At 37.6% G+C, this 16,706-nt stretch overlaps 1 protein-coding gene across 10 annotated transcripts in view; it reads left to right on the top strand.

The window, feature by feature from the left end:
- Window positions 1–16,706, top strand: part of ZMYND8 (zinc finger MYND-type containing 8) — a 128,594-nt gene that overhangs the window by 53,462 nt on the left and 58,426 nt on the right. For 7 of the 10 annotated variants that reach the window (XM_038369271.2, XM_038369272.1, XM_038369277.2 and 4 more), the window contains 3 exons: window positions 8,106–8,254; window positions 13,363–13,581; window positions 14,458–14,571. In XM_038369271.2, coding sequence (XP_038225199.1) covers window positions 8,106–8,254; window positions 13,363–13,581; window positions 14,458–14,571 — 482 coding nt within the window. The remainder of the gene's footprint in view (window positions 1–8,105; window positions 8,255–13,362; window positions 13,582–14,457; window positions 14,572–16,706) is intronic. The other 3 variants (XM_038369274.2, XM_043495695.1, XM_043495697.1) reach the window with 1 other exon arrangement.

The raw sequence follows: 16,706 nt of genomic DNA on the forward strand, positions 1-16,706 counted from the left end.
CTCTTCCTTTTTATTCCGAGCATTTTAATTTAATTTATAGAAATGCATTCTTCCTTCCAGCCCCATTTTTAAAAAGGATAGTTGTTTAATAAAAGTCTGAAGTTCCATCAACTCCAGACTTTGGAACTCTTTTTTTTCTGTTGTTCTTTTTCTAGGGATAGTTTAGAAGAAATATAATCAAATCAATTTGTCCTTGCTTTTCCTAATCAGTTTGCTTCCCGTCTCACTGACATTAACTGAGGCCATGTCTGCATATACACTTGTACCAATGTAATTAGAATGGTTTAGTTAAACTAAAGAAACCTGGGTGGACCCTTTTATTTCAGTTTAAGAGTTGCTTATTTCAGGTTAGTTTGAACATGTTTCTAAAAAATAAAGCCCGGTCTACCTTTACACGTTTTACAGGCAAAACTAAGTCTCTTATGGGTGTAATATTTTTTTCAAAAAAGCTATGCCTTTAAAAGCAAAGACACAGTTATACCTGTATAAAACCGTATAGCTTATTTTGCTTCCCTGAACCAGAATAAGCTATACTGATATAAGCACTTTTTTATACCAGTATAACTGTACCTAAAATAGGGAGATTTTACTGTTTTTACTATGCCGACATAGTTGAAATGGCAAACTTTTCAGTGTAGACAAGGCCTAAGCTAAATCCAAAGAAGCCAGGTTTAAAGGAAAATGGGAATGTCCATCCAGCCTTTTGCACTAGTTTAAGTAAATCATTTTAAAAATCACATCTTAAGTTAAACTGGTGCAATTCTGTGATGCATCCACTAGGAAAAAGTTGGGGTTTTTTAACCATGTGTAATATAGACCCTCTTTATCAGTGGTTCTCGACCTGCAGGCCACTTGCGGCCCAATCAGCACACAGCTGTGGCCCATGAGACATCCTCAGGGCCATACAGGTAGTATATATATTGTCAGGTTTCAGAGTAGCAGCCGTGTTAGTCTGTATTCGCAAAAAGAAAAGGAGAGAGCCACAGGTACTCCTTTTCTTTATATATATTGTGTGGATGCAGCCCACATAACACATAGGGAGCAGCATATGTGGCCCACACTGGTACATGGGTTGAGAACCACTGCTCTATGTAGACAAGTCCTGACATCTTTAGTGCTGAGCAGGTCATGTTCCCTGGTAATGTGACTTGTTTGTGTCACCTGACTAGTTTTTTGGGTGAGCATCATTGGAGAACCAAGAAGAAATTACATGTTTTTTACATCAGCACTTGCTCACATTGAGGTCAGCTGGACTTTTATTATTGACTTCAGTTGGTGCAGAATGATTATTGTTGAGTGATGGCAGTGTGTGTATGCTTAGTGATGTACAGAACACAGAAAACATGATTAACTTCCTCTGAAACTTTACAGTGGAAGAAGATCAGATCTGTGGAATGTAATTGGAAGGATATTCTGTTTTTCTGTTTTATAATCTAGTTCCCTCCACTGTTTAAACCATATTACCATACCATCATAACTTATCCACTCGAGCTGGATTACTGTCATGTAAAATTGGGCACCTAAGTAATCATAAACTGTGAAGATTAGGTTGCTTCAGGGTTAAGTATGTTTTGTTCTGTCTCTTGGGGGCACAAGTTATTGCTCCTTAAGCCACATGATTACATGTGGAACTAATGATTTTAACCTTTAGGTATAACCAGTTTGATTTCAGTCATTCCCTGGTGGATGATTGAGGAGAAATTTGTAGGCACCCATGTCAGCACAGGCAGCATTAGAGAGTAGTTAATAATAACCCAATGAAAAACAAGAAGTGGGCTTAATAGGAGAATTTAGAAGGGTGCATGGAAGTGTCTATTCTCAGTCACATCTGAAAAAAACTATGTTAAAAGAACATTAAGATTGTGAAGTTCAAGCACTCAGAAGTTAAGAAATCCCAGAATTAGGTTTGCCTGTTCAACCATAATTTGACATCCTCTCCCCACTCCATATGTGTGATGACACAGTCTTTAATTACATGATCACTTACTGTTTTCTCCACAAGACCCTTTCCTCATTCAGTGCACAGGATGGATGGTGTTAACTGAACGGGAAGCCATTCAGTGTTTCTTTTCATACTTATCGTTTGTGTAGCCATATGTCTCATTTACTACTTACTATTTAAACCCTACATTGAATACAGACATATTAATTTCTTCATGGGTTTTTCTGATCATGAGCACTCATAAACCCTAATAAATTTATCATTATGCCATCCCTCTTTTACAGATGGGCAAACTGAAGCACAGAGGAGTTTAAGGCCAAAATTGTTAAAAGTTTTCACTGATATTTGGTGTCCAACTTGAAAAACCTAACTTCTGAGTACTCAGCATTATTATAGTACTTTGTATGTTCAGAGCATAGCTGGCATTGATTTCACTTGCAATTCTGAGTACTCAGCATATCTGCAGATCAGACCCCAGGTATCTCAAGTTAGGCATCAAGCAAATGAAAGGCACACAAATTGACGGCCACACATGAAAAGTTTGGTTCAAGTGGTTTGCCCAGCATGACAGGAACTTTGTGGGAGAGTCAGGGATAGAATCCTGGTCTCCAGCATATTAAATTGCCTCAAACTTGAGACCATCCTTTCTCTATCTGCAGTACCTTGACTCTTGCACTATAAATCTTTCAGTTTCATCAACAAATAAGGGCTTCTACAGACTACATCTTCCTTCCCAAAACACCCCTGAGTCATTCACTGAGCATGGTCCATCTATCCTGTGCCTTGAATGAATGAAGCATAGGTCCTGTGGAGAAAATAGTATGTGATTATGTAATTAAAGACTGAATCATAATGCATATGCACAGGCATTCTTAATTCTGGCATTTGGGAATGTTTGCGTGTTTGACTTTGCAACCATACTTTTCACATTTTTTGTTAAAATGCCATCTTCTAAATTTTCAAATCAGCGAACTGAAAAGCACAATTTTTAGAATGTGGAACCATACTGATTCCCATGTGTATCATCAGCTGGTTTGGGACCTTTAGATCCACAGCACAGATCTCTGCTACTTCAAATAATGGACTGACTGATAGCAGTAATGAGCTGTTAGTGTCTGTCTGGGCCAGTAGGGAATTAAACGTATTTGGCCAATGGGTTTTACATGAGAGGACTGTAGAGACTCCAGAATCCTGGATTCCATTCCAGGTTCTGGAGGGGAACGTGCTCTAGAGGTTTCAGAACCTTCTGCCCCTGTCTCTTCGCCTTCCCCAAGCCTGACCCCTTCTATATCTTGTTTCCCTCAGCCTGTCCCAACCTTACTCTTCTACCCATCTTCCCCGACTCCTGTATTTTTCTCCCCATCTTTTCCGTCCCTCCCCAAACTCAGTATCCCCACAATTTTGTTCTTGGAATTGGTTTTGTTGAAACTATTCAAAAACGTTCAGGCTAAAGTTGACATGATATGTAAAATTTCAAAATAAATTATTAAGTTTGGCAAAATTGTAAGGAACTGAAAACAAACACTTTTTGTGGTAGGTCTCAGGCAACCTTAACTGTAGATGTCACCATCAGCTCTGCTTATAAACAGTTTCTACATAGACCTCAGTTTTGTTTCAGAGGCAATCAGTTGTTCTAAATTATATTGATATTTATATGTGGTGGGAGCGTGTTTACTGCTTGGAGGCACCCAGTCTGTTCCTGACTCTGACTTGCTCAGTTGCCTCAGCAAGTCCCTCTGTGCCTCCATTTTTTCATTGTCAAATGAAAATTATAATGCAGCACTTATGTACCTTATGTGATGGTTGTGAGATATCATTAATGTTTCTACAGGGCAGAGGCGCCGACTTTCCAAAGTACCAGGAGGTTCTCAGTGAAACCCAGCTCTGCCCCAAGGCCCACCCCCACCCTTCCACCAAGGCCCCACCCTCACCCCGCCTCTACCCTCCCCACCCCCACCTAGCCTCTTCCTGCCCAGTTCTGCCCACTCCCCCAAGCACCCCGTGTTCTCGCTCCTTCCCCCCTGCCTAGTCTCCTGCGCACTGTGAAACAGCTGTTTGCGGCGAGCGGGAGTGGGAGAGAGAGGGAGGGGGAGGCAGTGATCTGTGGGGCCTGCCAGGAGGCACTGGAAGGGGTGGGGGGTAGCTGATAGGGGGGTTGCCGGTGGGTGCTCAGCACCCACCATTTTTTCCCTGTGGGTGCTCCAGTCCCGGAGCACCCATGGAGTCGGCACCTATGCTTCAAGACACTTTTCAGTATTCACTAAAGAATATTCTCAGGTGTTGTCTACACAAGAAAGTTGCACTGGTTTAAATTAAATTGAGTTTTAAAACAGTTTAGTTAAACCAGTGCAAACCCTTGTGTGGTCATTCTTATTTTGCTGATTAAGAGTTAGCTTAACCCTATTCTTAGGCAGTTTAAACCAGATTTATTTAGTTTTTTGTTTAAATGGACTAGGAATCTATTTAAATTAAATCAAAATAAACCACTCTTAAATCAAGTGATCACACAGCCTTTTGCACTAGTTTAAAAGAATATCTTTAATTAAACCAGTGTAACTTTCTTATGTAGGTAGGGCCTCGGATGAATAGTCCTCTGAAAGTGCCTTTTTTTGGTTGTACCTTCCTCCATCTGATTTTCTTGTTTTTGCGTGAGGTGGTTTTATTTTAAATGGTTACTTTATTTCATCATATTGTTTATTGATAATCACTGGCCAGAGATCTGCTGCAGTGTTGTGGACCTCCTGGGAGATGCCATACAGCACTGTACCTGTCCTGGGAAGTAACTGCCCTGTCTAGAAAATTCCAGATAATCACTTTCTGCTGTACTGCCTCTAACATTAGAAGACATATTTAAAATATTTTACTGGAAGTTCCAACAATTAACTCCCACCATCCTCTTCGTTCTCAGTTGATCAGCCTATCATAATTACTGTTGTATGATTGACCCCACCTGAGAAGAGTTCATTGCTAATTGGGTTAGATTCTGTTGGTGTTTTCATAAATAGGTTTGAGCTAGCACAAGCACCTTCTTAGCCAACAGTTTCTCTTTTTCATAGTTGTTTATATTCTTCTCCAAGTCTGTGATTTTTGTGCATTCTCTAAATACATCCCAATATCATAGACATACTTTCTACCGGTAGTACAATCCTTGCTGGAGCATTTCCTGAACTTGCACAATGAGCAAATTTAATTGCTTCAGCCTCTCAGTATTTATTTTCTCAAGCTGTTGCTTTCCTGAGACCAGCAGCTGTGTTCAGATTCTGCACGTATTTGTGACTGGGCTTGTGGCCAAGAATGTTCAGTTACATGAGCAACTGTCTGTAACTTTCTGGGGCACATAACTTTTGTAGCTGGTTGGACACTATTCTACTTTTTCTAGCTAGTCTGAGTGCTCATGGCTGTATAAAATACACAATCTCTGTCAATGACATTTTAGAAAATTAAATATGCAAACATACGTTAGTCTTTTGACAATGATCTGCACTGTTGTGGCACACCAAGATTTAATTCCCAGTGTCAAACTTAGGCCTTAATGTCTCGATGAGGCTTTTTTACACTGCTGTGAGTTCATCAGTGCAAATCCCCTAGTGTATACATGCTGTACCAGAGCAGTGCAGCTACACTAGTTCAGTGAAACCCAGCATATTATTACTGTTATTATATTGCCATAGTGCATAGGAGCCCCATCCATACTCCAGGACCCCATTGTGCTAGGCACTCTACTAGCCCAGAACAAAAACTGTCCTGGACAAGGTGTTAAGCGCTGATAGTGCGGTGGAGCTAGTCCATTCTGCCTCAGGTTGTGAGAGAAAGAGAGTGCCTTGTGTCTGAACAGGTTACATCTTTAGAAATCTAAAGCTAGATATTGATGAACTAGGAAGGAGATCTTACCTTTCCCTTGGAGGATGGCGGCTGCAACACATACCCTTGTTTACGCTAGCTGTACTGGCAAATCTTCATAATGGAGATTAGGCTTATACTGGCAAAAATATTTTTTAAGTATAGCAAAACTTCTTAAGACTAGACTAGGCCCTACGGTGGTGATGTTAAGGGAGGGTGCGTGTGTGTGTGTCTGTGTGCATATGTGATGCAGGAAGAGGATGGATGGACTTGCTGATGAACAGTAAATGTTACTCTAGAGTTCATTTTGTCCTGCCATTTCAGTATGAACTCTGTGACGTGATGTGCAATATAATATGAATCTATGTAATTCTGTTGCAGCCCTCTGGATCTAAACAGGTCTTACAATACAGTTTAGTTAAGAGTGCTACATCTTTTGGGATGTTTTGTAAATCAGCAAAATTGCTTCATGTTAGAAATGGTTAGTGTTAGGCCATGTCTACACTACAGCCACAGCTGTGGTGCATAATGTAGACCCTTCCTAAGTTTTTCTGTTGATATAGTTAATCTACCTCTCTGAGAGGTGGTACCTAGGTCAATGGAAGAATTCTTCCTTCGACCTTCTCTCATCTACACCAGGGGTTAGGTCAACCTAACCACAGTAATCAGGACACAATGTTTTTCACAGCCCTGATTTTTAAGTGTAGACCAGTCTCAGTTTGGCAGGCATTTGTATGAAGAGGAGAAGTGACTGAAGAGACCCATGGGAAAAGTCTCCCAAACTTTTTTTTTAACCTGTTTTGTTTCAGACTTTTACTGCTCTGTTTGTTCATTTAAAAAGTTTAAGGAAAATTTAAGCCAGTGTTAAATTAAGCCTATTAAGTAATTTGACAAACCAAAGATGAATGCTAGACTTATTCAGTAAGAGCTGATTGTCTACTACAGCTGATCACTTAATTGTGCTTTCTAAAATATGGCAGTAAATTCTTTGTAACTCAGCCAAACTTTCCATGTTCGTTAGAAATCAATTCAATTTGGTAACAAGGAAAAAAAAATAAAAAATACTCATATATTGTGTTTCCTCCAGTATCTTTTGACTCATTGTCAGTCCTTTCTCACAAGAGACAGTTTAAATAGAGGTTAACCTTTTCTTGACCATAAATAATTCCTCTTAAAGATCTTAATCAAACACAAAAATCGAGGCCAAGAATAAAAACGCTAATAAATTCAAAATTTATAATAAGTCCTTTGAGGATTTCAAACCTATTACATAATTTTTCAGTGGGGAACAGATAATGCTTAAAATCCTGGTTGGAGGCTTCATTTGTTGGCTGGTTAGTTTGTTTTTTAATGTGAGAAAGAAGGCTGACTTGATGGGTGTTCATTGAAGCAAGCTGGTCAATTTGTTTTTTGGGGCTGAATCTTTCTTCCTGGTCCCTTCACATTTTTGCTTGGTTTTCACAGATACAGTTACAGTTTGAAGGAGAATGTTAGTAGGAGGAACATTGTTTGAGAGAGAGAGTGTAGTCTAGTGGTTAGAGCAGTCAGGGTTCTATATTTGGTTCTGCCACAAACTTGCATGATGTTGGACTAGTTACTTCATTTCTTAGTTGTGGCTTATTTAGAAGGTACTTCAACAGAGATCTTATAACAGAGATGTTAAAAATTCGTGTTTGAAAAAGTTTTGAGATCTTGATTTATGACGTGCCATAAATATACAAATATTACTATTTTGGGGACATATTTATAATATATCTTAGGGACCAAAGAGACAAGTGAAATTTTCCTAGATCAAAAATGTCAAAGGTTTATTGAAATAAAGGGAAGAAAATCTGGACTACTCATTTACCACATATTAATTTGTGACTCCTATATTCCCCTTCTTCAGCTTTATAGCCTGTGGTTCCCAGTATGTTACTTGACCTATTGCCATCAAGAATTACAAATATTGTTGTATCTTTGCTCCTTAAACTTAAGGTATAACTCTAGTAAAGAACTGTTCACTGCTACGCTTCATTATTGTATCCCGTATGCTTCAGCATTACTCATGAAAACAAGAAAAGTTTATTTTAAATTTAAATTTAATCCTGAGTGTAAGCTGAGAGCTTTCTAACAGCATGTATGAGCATTGCATAGCTATGTCCCAGCTACCAGTTTTATCAACTACTTGTAGAAGAGAGATTGAGAAATAGTGCTCAATTCAGTGAAACAGTAAAGAAATGCAAACTGCAGAGCTATGTAGTTATCGATTGGATGCATTTTCAACAAACATTTCAGGAAGTATATTATGGACTCTTTAAATGTGTTAATGTATTCGTTATAGATCCTGGCTCTGCTGAACGCACAGCACAAAAGAGGAAGTTTCCCAGCCCTCCACACTCTTCCAATGGCCATTCCCCACAAGATGCATCTACGAGCCCTATTAAAAAGAAAAAGAAACCTGGCCTATTGAACAGTAACAATAAAGAGCAGGTAACGGAACTCATTGTCTTAATGCGATAGTAGCGTATGAAATAATTAAAGGTTGTAATGAGAATGAATCTGGAGCTTTCTCCTCTTTACTCAGTTTCATATTGTACTGCAGATCTCCATTAGCTGATTGTGGGAATGGACAAGATAGCTAAATAGGCCTTTGTCTTCCCTAATATCTATGGAAACAAGGGGCACGGTGTGAAGCCAAAACCCAGGAAATTTAAACCCAATCAAATGAAATGCTATTTTTCTTAGCATATTGCCAACATGTGGACTTCTGTACAAAAGAAGTTATTGAGGAATATATTATAAATTATATTAATTAATTTAGCTGGATCTTTTAAAAAGACAAAATATATTCATAACAATATTTGTCATCATTAATATGGAAATAGTATCAGGAAAATCAAAACCCAGGTCTGAGAAGGATTTCCTCTTCCCCCCTTAACTCTGTTACAAGCATTAACAAGTATCCAGGTGCTTTATAAGCTTTATAAGCACCTGGTTGGGAATTTTTCCCCTGAATCACTGGATAGTGGCCATTGCTTAAATCAAACCAGATGAATCAAAGGGTCACACTCATTGTGGATATTTTTATTTTTTGTGTCCAGGTGAAATTACAGGTGCACCATATGATACTGTTCAGAGTTTACCTGACCTGCTGGAACAAATTCAGAAGCTGGTTTGTGCACCCTCCGAAAACTGGGCTTCTGTGCACTATCTCCTTAGTAAAGTTTCATTAAGGCTGTAAATTAATTGCAGTTAATTCAAGTGATTAATGAAAAACAAATTAACTAGATTAAAAAAATTAGTCACGATTAATCACAGTTTTAATCACACTGTTAAAAAAATAATAGAATACCAATTGAAATTTATTTTAAATATTTTTGGATGTTTTTCTACATTTTCAAATATATTGATTTCATTTACAACACAGAATACAAAGTGTACAGTGCTCTCTATATTACTATTTTTTATTACAAATATTTGGACTGTAAAGAAGGTAAAAGAAATAGCATTTTTCAATTCACCTCATGCTAGGATTATAGTGCAATCTCTTTATTGTGAAAGTGTAATTTAAAAATGTAAGTTTATTTTTTACGTAACTCCACTCAAAAACAAAACAATGTAAAACTTCAGAGCCTACAAGTCCACTTATTCCTACTTCTTGTTCAGCTAATCACTAAGACAAACAAGTTTGTTTACATTTGTGGGAGATAATGTTGCCTGCTTCTTCTTTACAATGTCACCTGAAAGTGAGAACGCGCATTCTCATGGCACTGTTGTAGCCAGCATTGCAAGATATTTACGTGCCAGATATGCTAAACATTTGTATGCCCCTTCATGCTTCTACCACCATTCCAGGGGACATGCTTCCATGCAGATGACGCTGGTTAAAAAAAATAATGTGTTAATTAAATTTGTTATTGAACAGCTTTGGGGAGAATTGTTTCTCTTGCTCCGTGATTTTATGCGCATTCTGACATATATTTCGTGTTAAGGCAATCTTGGATGATGACCCAGCATATGTTGTTTGATTTAAGAACACTTTCACTGCAGATTTGACAAACGCAAAGAAGGTACCAATATGAGATTTCTAAAGATAGCTACAGCGCTCAACCCAAGGTTTAAGAATCGCAAGTGCCTTCCAAAATCTGAGAGGTACAAGGTGTGGAACATGCTGTCAGAAGTCTTAAAAGAGCAACTCCGAGGTGGAAACTACAGAACATGACGCACCAAAAAAGAGTATCAACCTTCTGTTGGTGACATCTGACTCATGATGATGAAAATGAACGTGCAATGATACACACTGATTTGGATCATTATTGAGCAGAACCCGTCATCAGTACTGTACACTTTGTATTCTGTGTTGTAATTGAAATCAATATATTTGAAAATACAGAAAACACACAAAAATATGTAAATAAATGGTATTCTATTATTATTTAACAATGCGATTTAAAATTGTAATTAGTCAGGACCTTTTTTTAAACTTGCGATTGATCATGTTGAATTTTTTTAGTCATTTGACAGCTCTAAGTTCCATTTTAAATATTAGATGCTTTATTTTTTAATTTTTACTTTCTCATGCCAAATAATCACTTCACATTTATCTGCAAGCAACTAATGAGAAATTTTTTTTCTAAAGCAGTGGAGTGCAAAAGCCACTCTGAAATTAATGGGCATTCTTGATTTCTTTCTTGTTTTTGATAAGACAAAACTGGGGATTTGTAGTGAGTCTTTTGGTCTTATTGCTGAACCACTCTGAAAGTGAACTGTTTACCATGTAAATTGACCATCTGTCCTATTAACCCTTAAAGGTAATCTGAAGACTGGTGTAGAAATTTGTTTTATACCCTTTTTGCTGCTTTATAATGTACAAAGAAGGCTGAGAGTATGTTGAATTTCAAGTGGTCCTTTTCTGCTTGATGCCAATGTGTGTTAGAATAATACATATGGAATATTCTGTTTTTCTAAAAGATACATGCTAGAAATTATTTTTGGAAAATTTTATGGCCTGTGTTATGCAAGAGGTCAGACTAGATGATCCTAGTGGTCCCTTCTGGCCATGAAATCTACAAAACTGTAACCAAAGAGTTATGGAGTCAGAGAACATGTATAAAACAGATTGAAAAATTAGAGCTCTTAAATAGACAGTTATCACATAAGCCTTCTTGGCTGCAGCTCATTTTTCTAGCTAACAATAACTTTTTTTCACACAACTGGGTAAAGCGTCGTATTGATTTCTCCAAATCAGTTTGTAAATATTACTGTAGTTTTCTTTAGTTTTTCTATTTTATTAGTCAGCTCATGTTAACTTAATATAAATACAGACTATAGGCAATAAGCCCCTTTTAAAACCAAGAGACTAGCTACTTGAGCCTGACTTGACTAGCTGGGAGAGCGTGGAAAGCTGCTGCTTCAACTCATAGAGAAAACAAGTTTTTCGAGAGGCGGGTTACTACTATGTTCAATGCTGAATTTTAATTTATCAGAACATTTTGCTATGGTCAGAAACCAAGTGTGCGGATTTTTTTTTTTTTTTTTTTTTTTAAGGCAAATGAGTGTCACTTTCAGTCCTTCAGGCTCTTTTTTTTTGAGCCCCATGAATGTATCTCACTGGTCAGCTCAGCTGCTCAGCCTGGCTCAAAGGAAGGGAGGTGATGAATGTTTAAAAGATGCAAGCACCATCATGCTAACACTTAGTTGCCCATGACTTCTAGGAAACTGAAACGTCTATTTAGAAACAAGAAAAGGAGTACTTGTGGCACCTTAGAGACTAACAAATTTATTTGAGCATAAGCTTTCGTGAGCTACGGCTCACTTCATCGGATGCATGCACACATCTGATGAAGTGAGCTGTAGCTCACGAAAGCTTATGCTCAGATAAATTTGTTAGTCTCTAAGGTGCCACAAGTACTCCTTTTCTTTTTGCAAATACAGACTAACACGGCTGCTACTCTGAAACCTATTTAGAAACAGTTATCACCATTTTCTTATGTCTTTCTCCGGTGTGGATTTCTAAGGAAGTTTTTATGAAAACAGTATCTTTGCTCAGGAAATTTATCTGGTGCTTAGTCCCCAAGTGAAGTCATAAGGTATTTTAAATTACATTGGGAATTTGCACTTATTTCAGCTGTTGGTGGTCTGTACTCAGAGTAGCTGGATGGGTGGAAATCGCAAGTGTACTCTAGGAAAACTAATTTGCACCCTTGCTCAAGTACTGAGTATGTTTTAGCAGTGCAAATTACAGCTTTCCCTTTTGCACTTGGGGTTTTCACTCTCACAGCTACATTTATAGTTCGTTACAATTTCATCAACTGACAGCCAATTCCTAGTGTATATAAGGCCTTCTACAGTATCTCTAATTCCACATGATTTCAGAAGTCTTTACTAGTATATGTATTATATATGCATAACCTCTAATGTTATATTACTATATATAAAAGCATGTGAGCAGGGGGAGCCACTTAACACATCTCTATGGTGGAAACACACAGTACCTGTTTAGCAGTGCACAGCAGTGCTGCATATCACTTAAGGATAGAAAGAGATGAGTACTACAGATTTAATTGAAATCTCAGGTGAACATAATAGCAACCAAACTGGAAATTGACTAGGATAGTACTGTTAAAACCTCTACCCTTGCCAAAAGTGCTGTGGGATATTTAGATGCTAAAAGTGATCTGTCTACATCTCTGGTGGAAAAAAAGCAGCTTCAGCTGGAATGATACAGAGGGAAGAGTATTACTTCCTGCACTACCTACTTTGTCCTCTATTCAGATATGTAGCTTTAGAAATCTAACTAGATCACAATCTGGGTTGATGATGTCACACACAATATTATGGTTTGAATTTAAATGAGGAATAATAGTGAATAAACTCTGTCTAAAATTAGTATAACTTTTTTCAAATTATGCCTAATAATTAATGAAGGTGGAAAAGAATAGAAAATTAAGTGCCATCAATGGAATAATTCCTAATGGAATATTCTTTTCAATTTCCAAGGGCATGTTAGCAGCTCTTCAGCAAAGGACTAGTAAATTTAGGGAGCCTGAGGTCAATTTGGCCCTGTCAGGCATGCTTTTTGAAATGCTATTGATGATGATTTTGCCGTGACCTATGCTAGCACTGAACTGCTTTCATTTATAGTTAAGGGGATTTTTGTGCAAACAGTTAACAGCAACAGTGCCAATTCCTATTGTAGGCAAAGCAGTCTTAGCTTGCATTGCTCCTTATTGGGAGACCTGTCACTTCTAAAGGACACATCTCTGTATTAAATATGAGGGTATCTACAAGTCTTGTTACTGAATTATGTCTCCTACACACTGTATGCTTGTTTCCCCGTCTCCCCAATTTGTTTTCAGTCATGAATTCAGCGTGAGCCAATGGTGTGCATGTCAGTAGAGAGTAAACCTATTTACAAATATCCATTCTGCATTTAATGAGATAATGTACCTGCACAAATGCTAAATGAGCTCTGTAAACTGCTGTTTGTTTTTTATTATGAATGTTGTTCATTTATTTATTTATTTATTTATTTATTACTTATTTGAAAATACAGATTTGTTTTGAAACCAAACCTGTCTTTCTTGCCTACATTTCAGTCAGAACTAAGACATGGTCCGTTTTACTATATGAAGCAGCCACTCACCACAGACCCTGTTGATGTTGTACCACAGGATGGACGGAATGATTTCTATTGCTGGGTTTGTCATCGGGAAGGCCAGGTCCTCTGCTGTGAACTCTGTCCTCGGGTTTATCATGCTAAGTGTCTGAAACTGACAGCGGAACCAGAGGGTGATTGGTTTTGCCCAGAGTGTGAGGTTAGTTTGATATAAGGACCTGTGTATGTGTCTCTTGTTCTTGAGATTCGAGGGAAATTGTCACACAATCAGAATTAGTTCTCCTTTTACTCTGTTTGGATTTCTGTTATTGTGAGTGCACCTTGGAAAAGGTAGTAGAAGGGGTAGTCCGAAGACCTTTCTGTTGTCTTGGGTATCTAGATAACTTTTGTTTTCTAACCCTAAATCTTCAACTTCCTTTGTTTTCCTGTCTGGAGAGAACGCTACATTTCAAAGAATTATCACTTTGTCAAGTACCTCTAATTCTGCAGAGTTTGTGCTCTGCAGATCTTGTGCTCCCTCCGTTAGTGAGCAGATCAGCTCTACAGCAATGCATAAAAAATTGCTCTTTTGGGCCTACAAAACAGTGGGTATTAATATTATTATTTCTTGAGAGGAATAAGTAAACATTTACCCATACTTTTCAGTGATTCTTGGGAACAGAACTGCACATTGTCTCATTATTTCAATATTACCACATACCGATTTGAGCATTTATTGGGTTAGAACCTAGATAATTTTCTTAAGTATTCATATCATAATTCCATAGTCAAATTTGGGAATTGAAGTACTCAGTATTCACTTTAATAATAATAATTAATAATGTAGTAGAAAATGGATATAATTTTCTTGTCTTTTTTAAATTTTTCTGATATATTCAGTTTATACATTGTATAAAAGAAATTTCTGAGAAATAAGTTATATTTGTTGTGTTACACTGTCAGCACTGTTGTAGTTTCATGGGATGGCTATTACCACCCACTTGAATAATGAAGGGACATTTTAATGTAAAATAGTCATGAAAAACAGTCATCAAGAAGTGTTTTCTGATTAAATATTTGTAATCTTAATTTGTAGAAAATTACTGTAGCAGAATGCATAGAAACGCAGAGTAAAGCTATGACAATGCTCACCATTGAACAGCTATCATACTTGCTCAAGTTTGCACTACAGAAAATGAAACAGCCAGGGGTAAGGAGAATATTTTTTACATTAGACTTGCGTGTATAATTTAATTCTGCATAGTTTGTTTCCTTTTGTTGATTTTGATTATGGCATAGCTTATTGTATATTTGATCTTGAGCTAGTTAGTCGCTCACATATATCTGTAGTTGTTGATGGTAAACAGCAATGTAATTTATTATGGTGCTGGGTAATCTGTTGGTATGCATGTAAAATGAAATATTTCCTGGTGTCAATGTAGACAGCATCAGTGTTAGTACAACTTTGGATGATAATGTTGTTCTTCTGTTTAATTATTTTATTTATAGTCTTTGATATTCACTGTAGAGTCTGAATGATCAAAAACCTCACACTATGTGTAAGGTGTAAGCCCCATTTTATAGATGGAGAAACTGAGGCTCAGAATGCTTAGGTGACTGTTCCCAGATCACCCAGGAAGCCTGTGATAGAACTGGGTACAGAACCTAAATCTCATGAGTCCCAGTCAAGTTCAGCAGTCCTAAAGTTTTACAGTTGCTTTATGAGATCCAGGGATTAATTGAGGAATAAATTGAAGGAAGAATTAAGCTAGCAGTTTAACAATATTTAGAGTAGATATAGTGAAACTACAAAATAGAATTCAACACTTCCCACTCAACAAAGGTGAATGAGAAGTTTTCCTTGGTATGTTGAGGGCCTAAGCCATCAATTTCTACACAGTCAAAGCTTGCTGCTGCTTTTTTTTTTATCAGCAATATTGTGTGCTTGAATGTTTCTCCAGGGCTAAAGGGAAGGAATCCTTTCTAGCTATTCACTAGCAGCATTGCTGCTCGGTGGCTACAACTGTCGCTATAGGCATGGCCTAACCACAAAGTTGCATTGATTTAATTAAATGGCTGGTGGTACGTTGGTTTATACCTGCTTTGTATTGGTTTAGTTTGCAACTTTTCTGTACATTTGCAAGATAAATTTAGGGTCTAGAGTAGTCTCCACAGAGGGCATGTTTCTACACAATCTTGCACTTGTTTAGTTAAACCAGTGCGGATCCCCGTGTGGACAGACGTATATCGGTTTAAAATTATTTTATCAGTTTAGCTTGCTCCCGTAAATTTACAGAGGAACCTGAGATTAGGGAGTGGTATGGAGCAGACTTGTCATGTCATGCTTGATCTTTGCCTGATCCTGGGTCTGGCCAGGGGATGATTCAGAAACTGACAGAACTCAGAGCAGCTTTAAAATTGTGCTTGGCTGCCTTTGGCTCCAAGGAGCTACTCTAACAGCCAGAGATTACCAAATTGCAAGTGTGGTCCAGCCATGCCCCTGTTCTCCTAGCAATTTCTTCTGTTCTAATACGACAGTACACCACCTGCTGACGGAATCCTCAGAAGGCTGGTTAAGATGGCTCTGACATGCAGGAGTCTGTCTCGGCATCTGTCTTAGTTTTATCCCTCAATTGCTGTAGGTCTGGAACTTTTAGGAGGCTTCAGTTGTCACCTTCATCCCACTCTCCCTCTGCAAGCCTGTGTGGATTTCAAGGACTAGTGATAAAGAAATAAATTTGACGAGGATCTTGTAGATGATTTGTCAAGGATTGTTTCAAATCCTTTGTTAATAAACTGCTTTCCATTCCCATTCCTACACAGACGATATTATAGAACTGGAAATTCAGAAAATGACTCTGAGTCCACAGTTTTACAGTAAGAAGTAATGTTATGAAAACAAGAGTTTGAATCATTGGCTCTTACCAGTTCTGATCTCTTTTATATAAATACTTTAGCGAAACAATAACAGTTTCTAGGAAGACCATCATCCTGAGTATTGTTGAGTTTTGTCCTTTGAAAATCTTCTAACTCTGGTGGTGTAAATCTTGTGCTATTATAATGAGCTATTAGAAATTATAACTGCTGCTTTTCAGAAGTAAAAGTACATTGTTTACAAAAGAGTATGCCAAGAATTATTATCTATGCATTGTGAAAATGCAGCTAGAAAGGTTTTGCTTAATGAATATATTTGGGGTATTTCCTCCTTCAGGCTTGTGACTAACACCTGTCAATCAAGATATCCTAGTATTTTTAAATAGAAACTGATTATCTCTGAAGTATTATAGTCCATATATTCTAGAAAAATATGGTACTATGTGCCTTTTATTTGTTAGGATTTTTATT

The sequence above is a fragment of the Dermochelys coriacea genome, chromosome 13 (assembly GCF_009764565.3).
Source record: "Dermochelys coriacea isolate rDerCor1 chromosome 13, rDerCor1.pri.v4, whole genome shotgun sequence".
Taxonomy (NCBI): Eukaryota; Metazoa; Chordata; order Testudines; family Dermochelyidae; genus Dermochelys; species Dermochelys coriacea.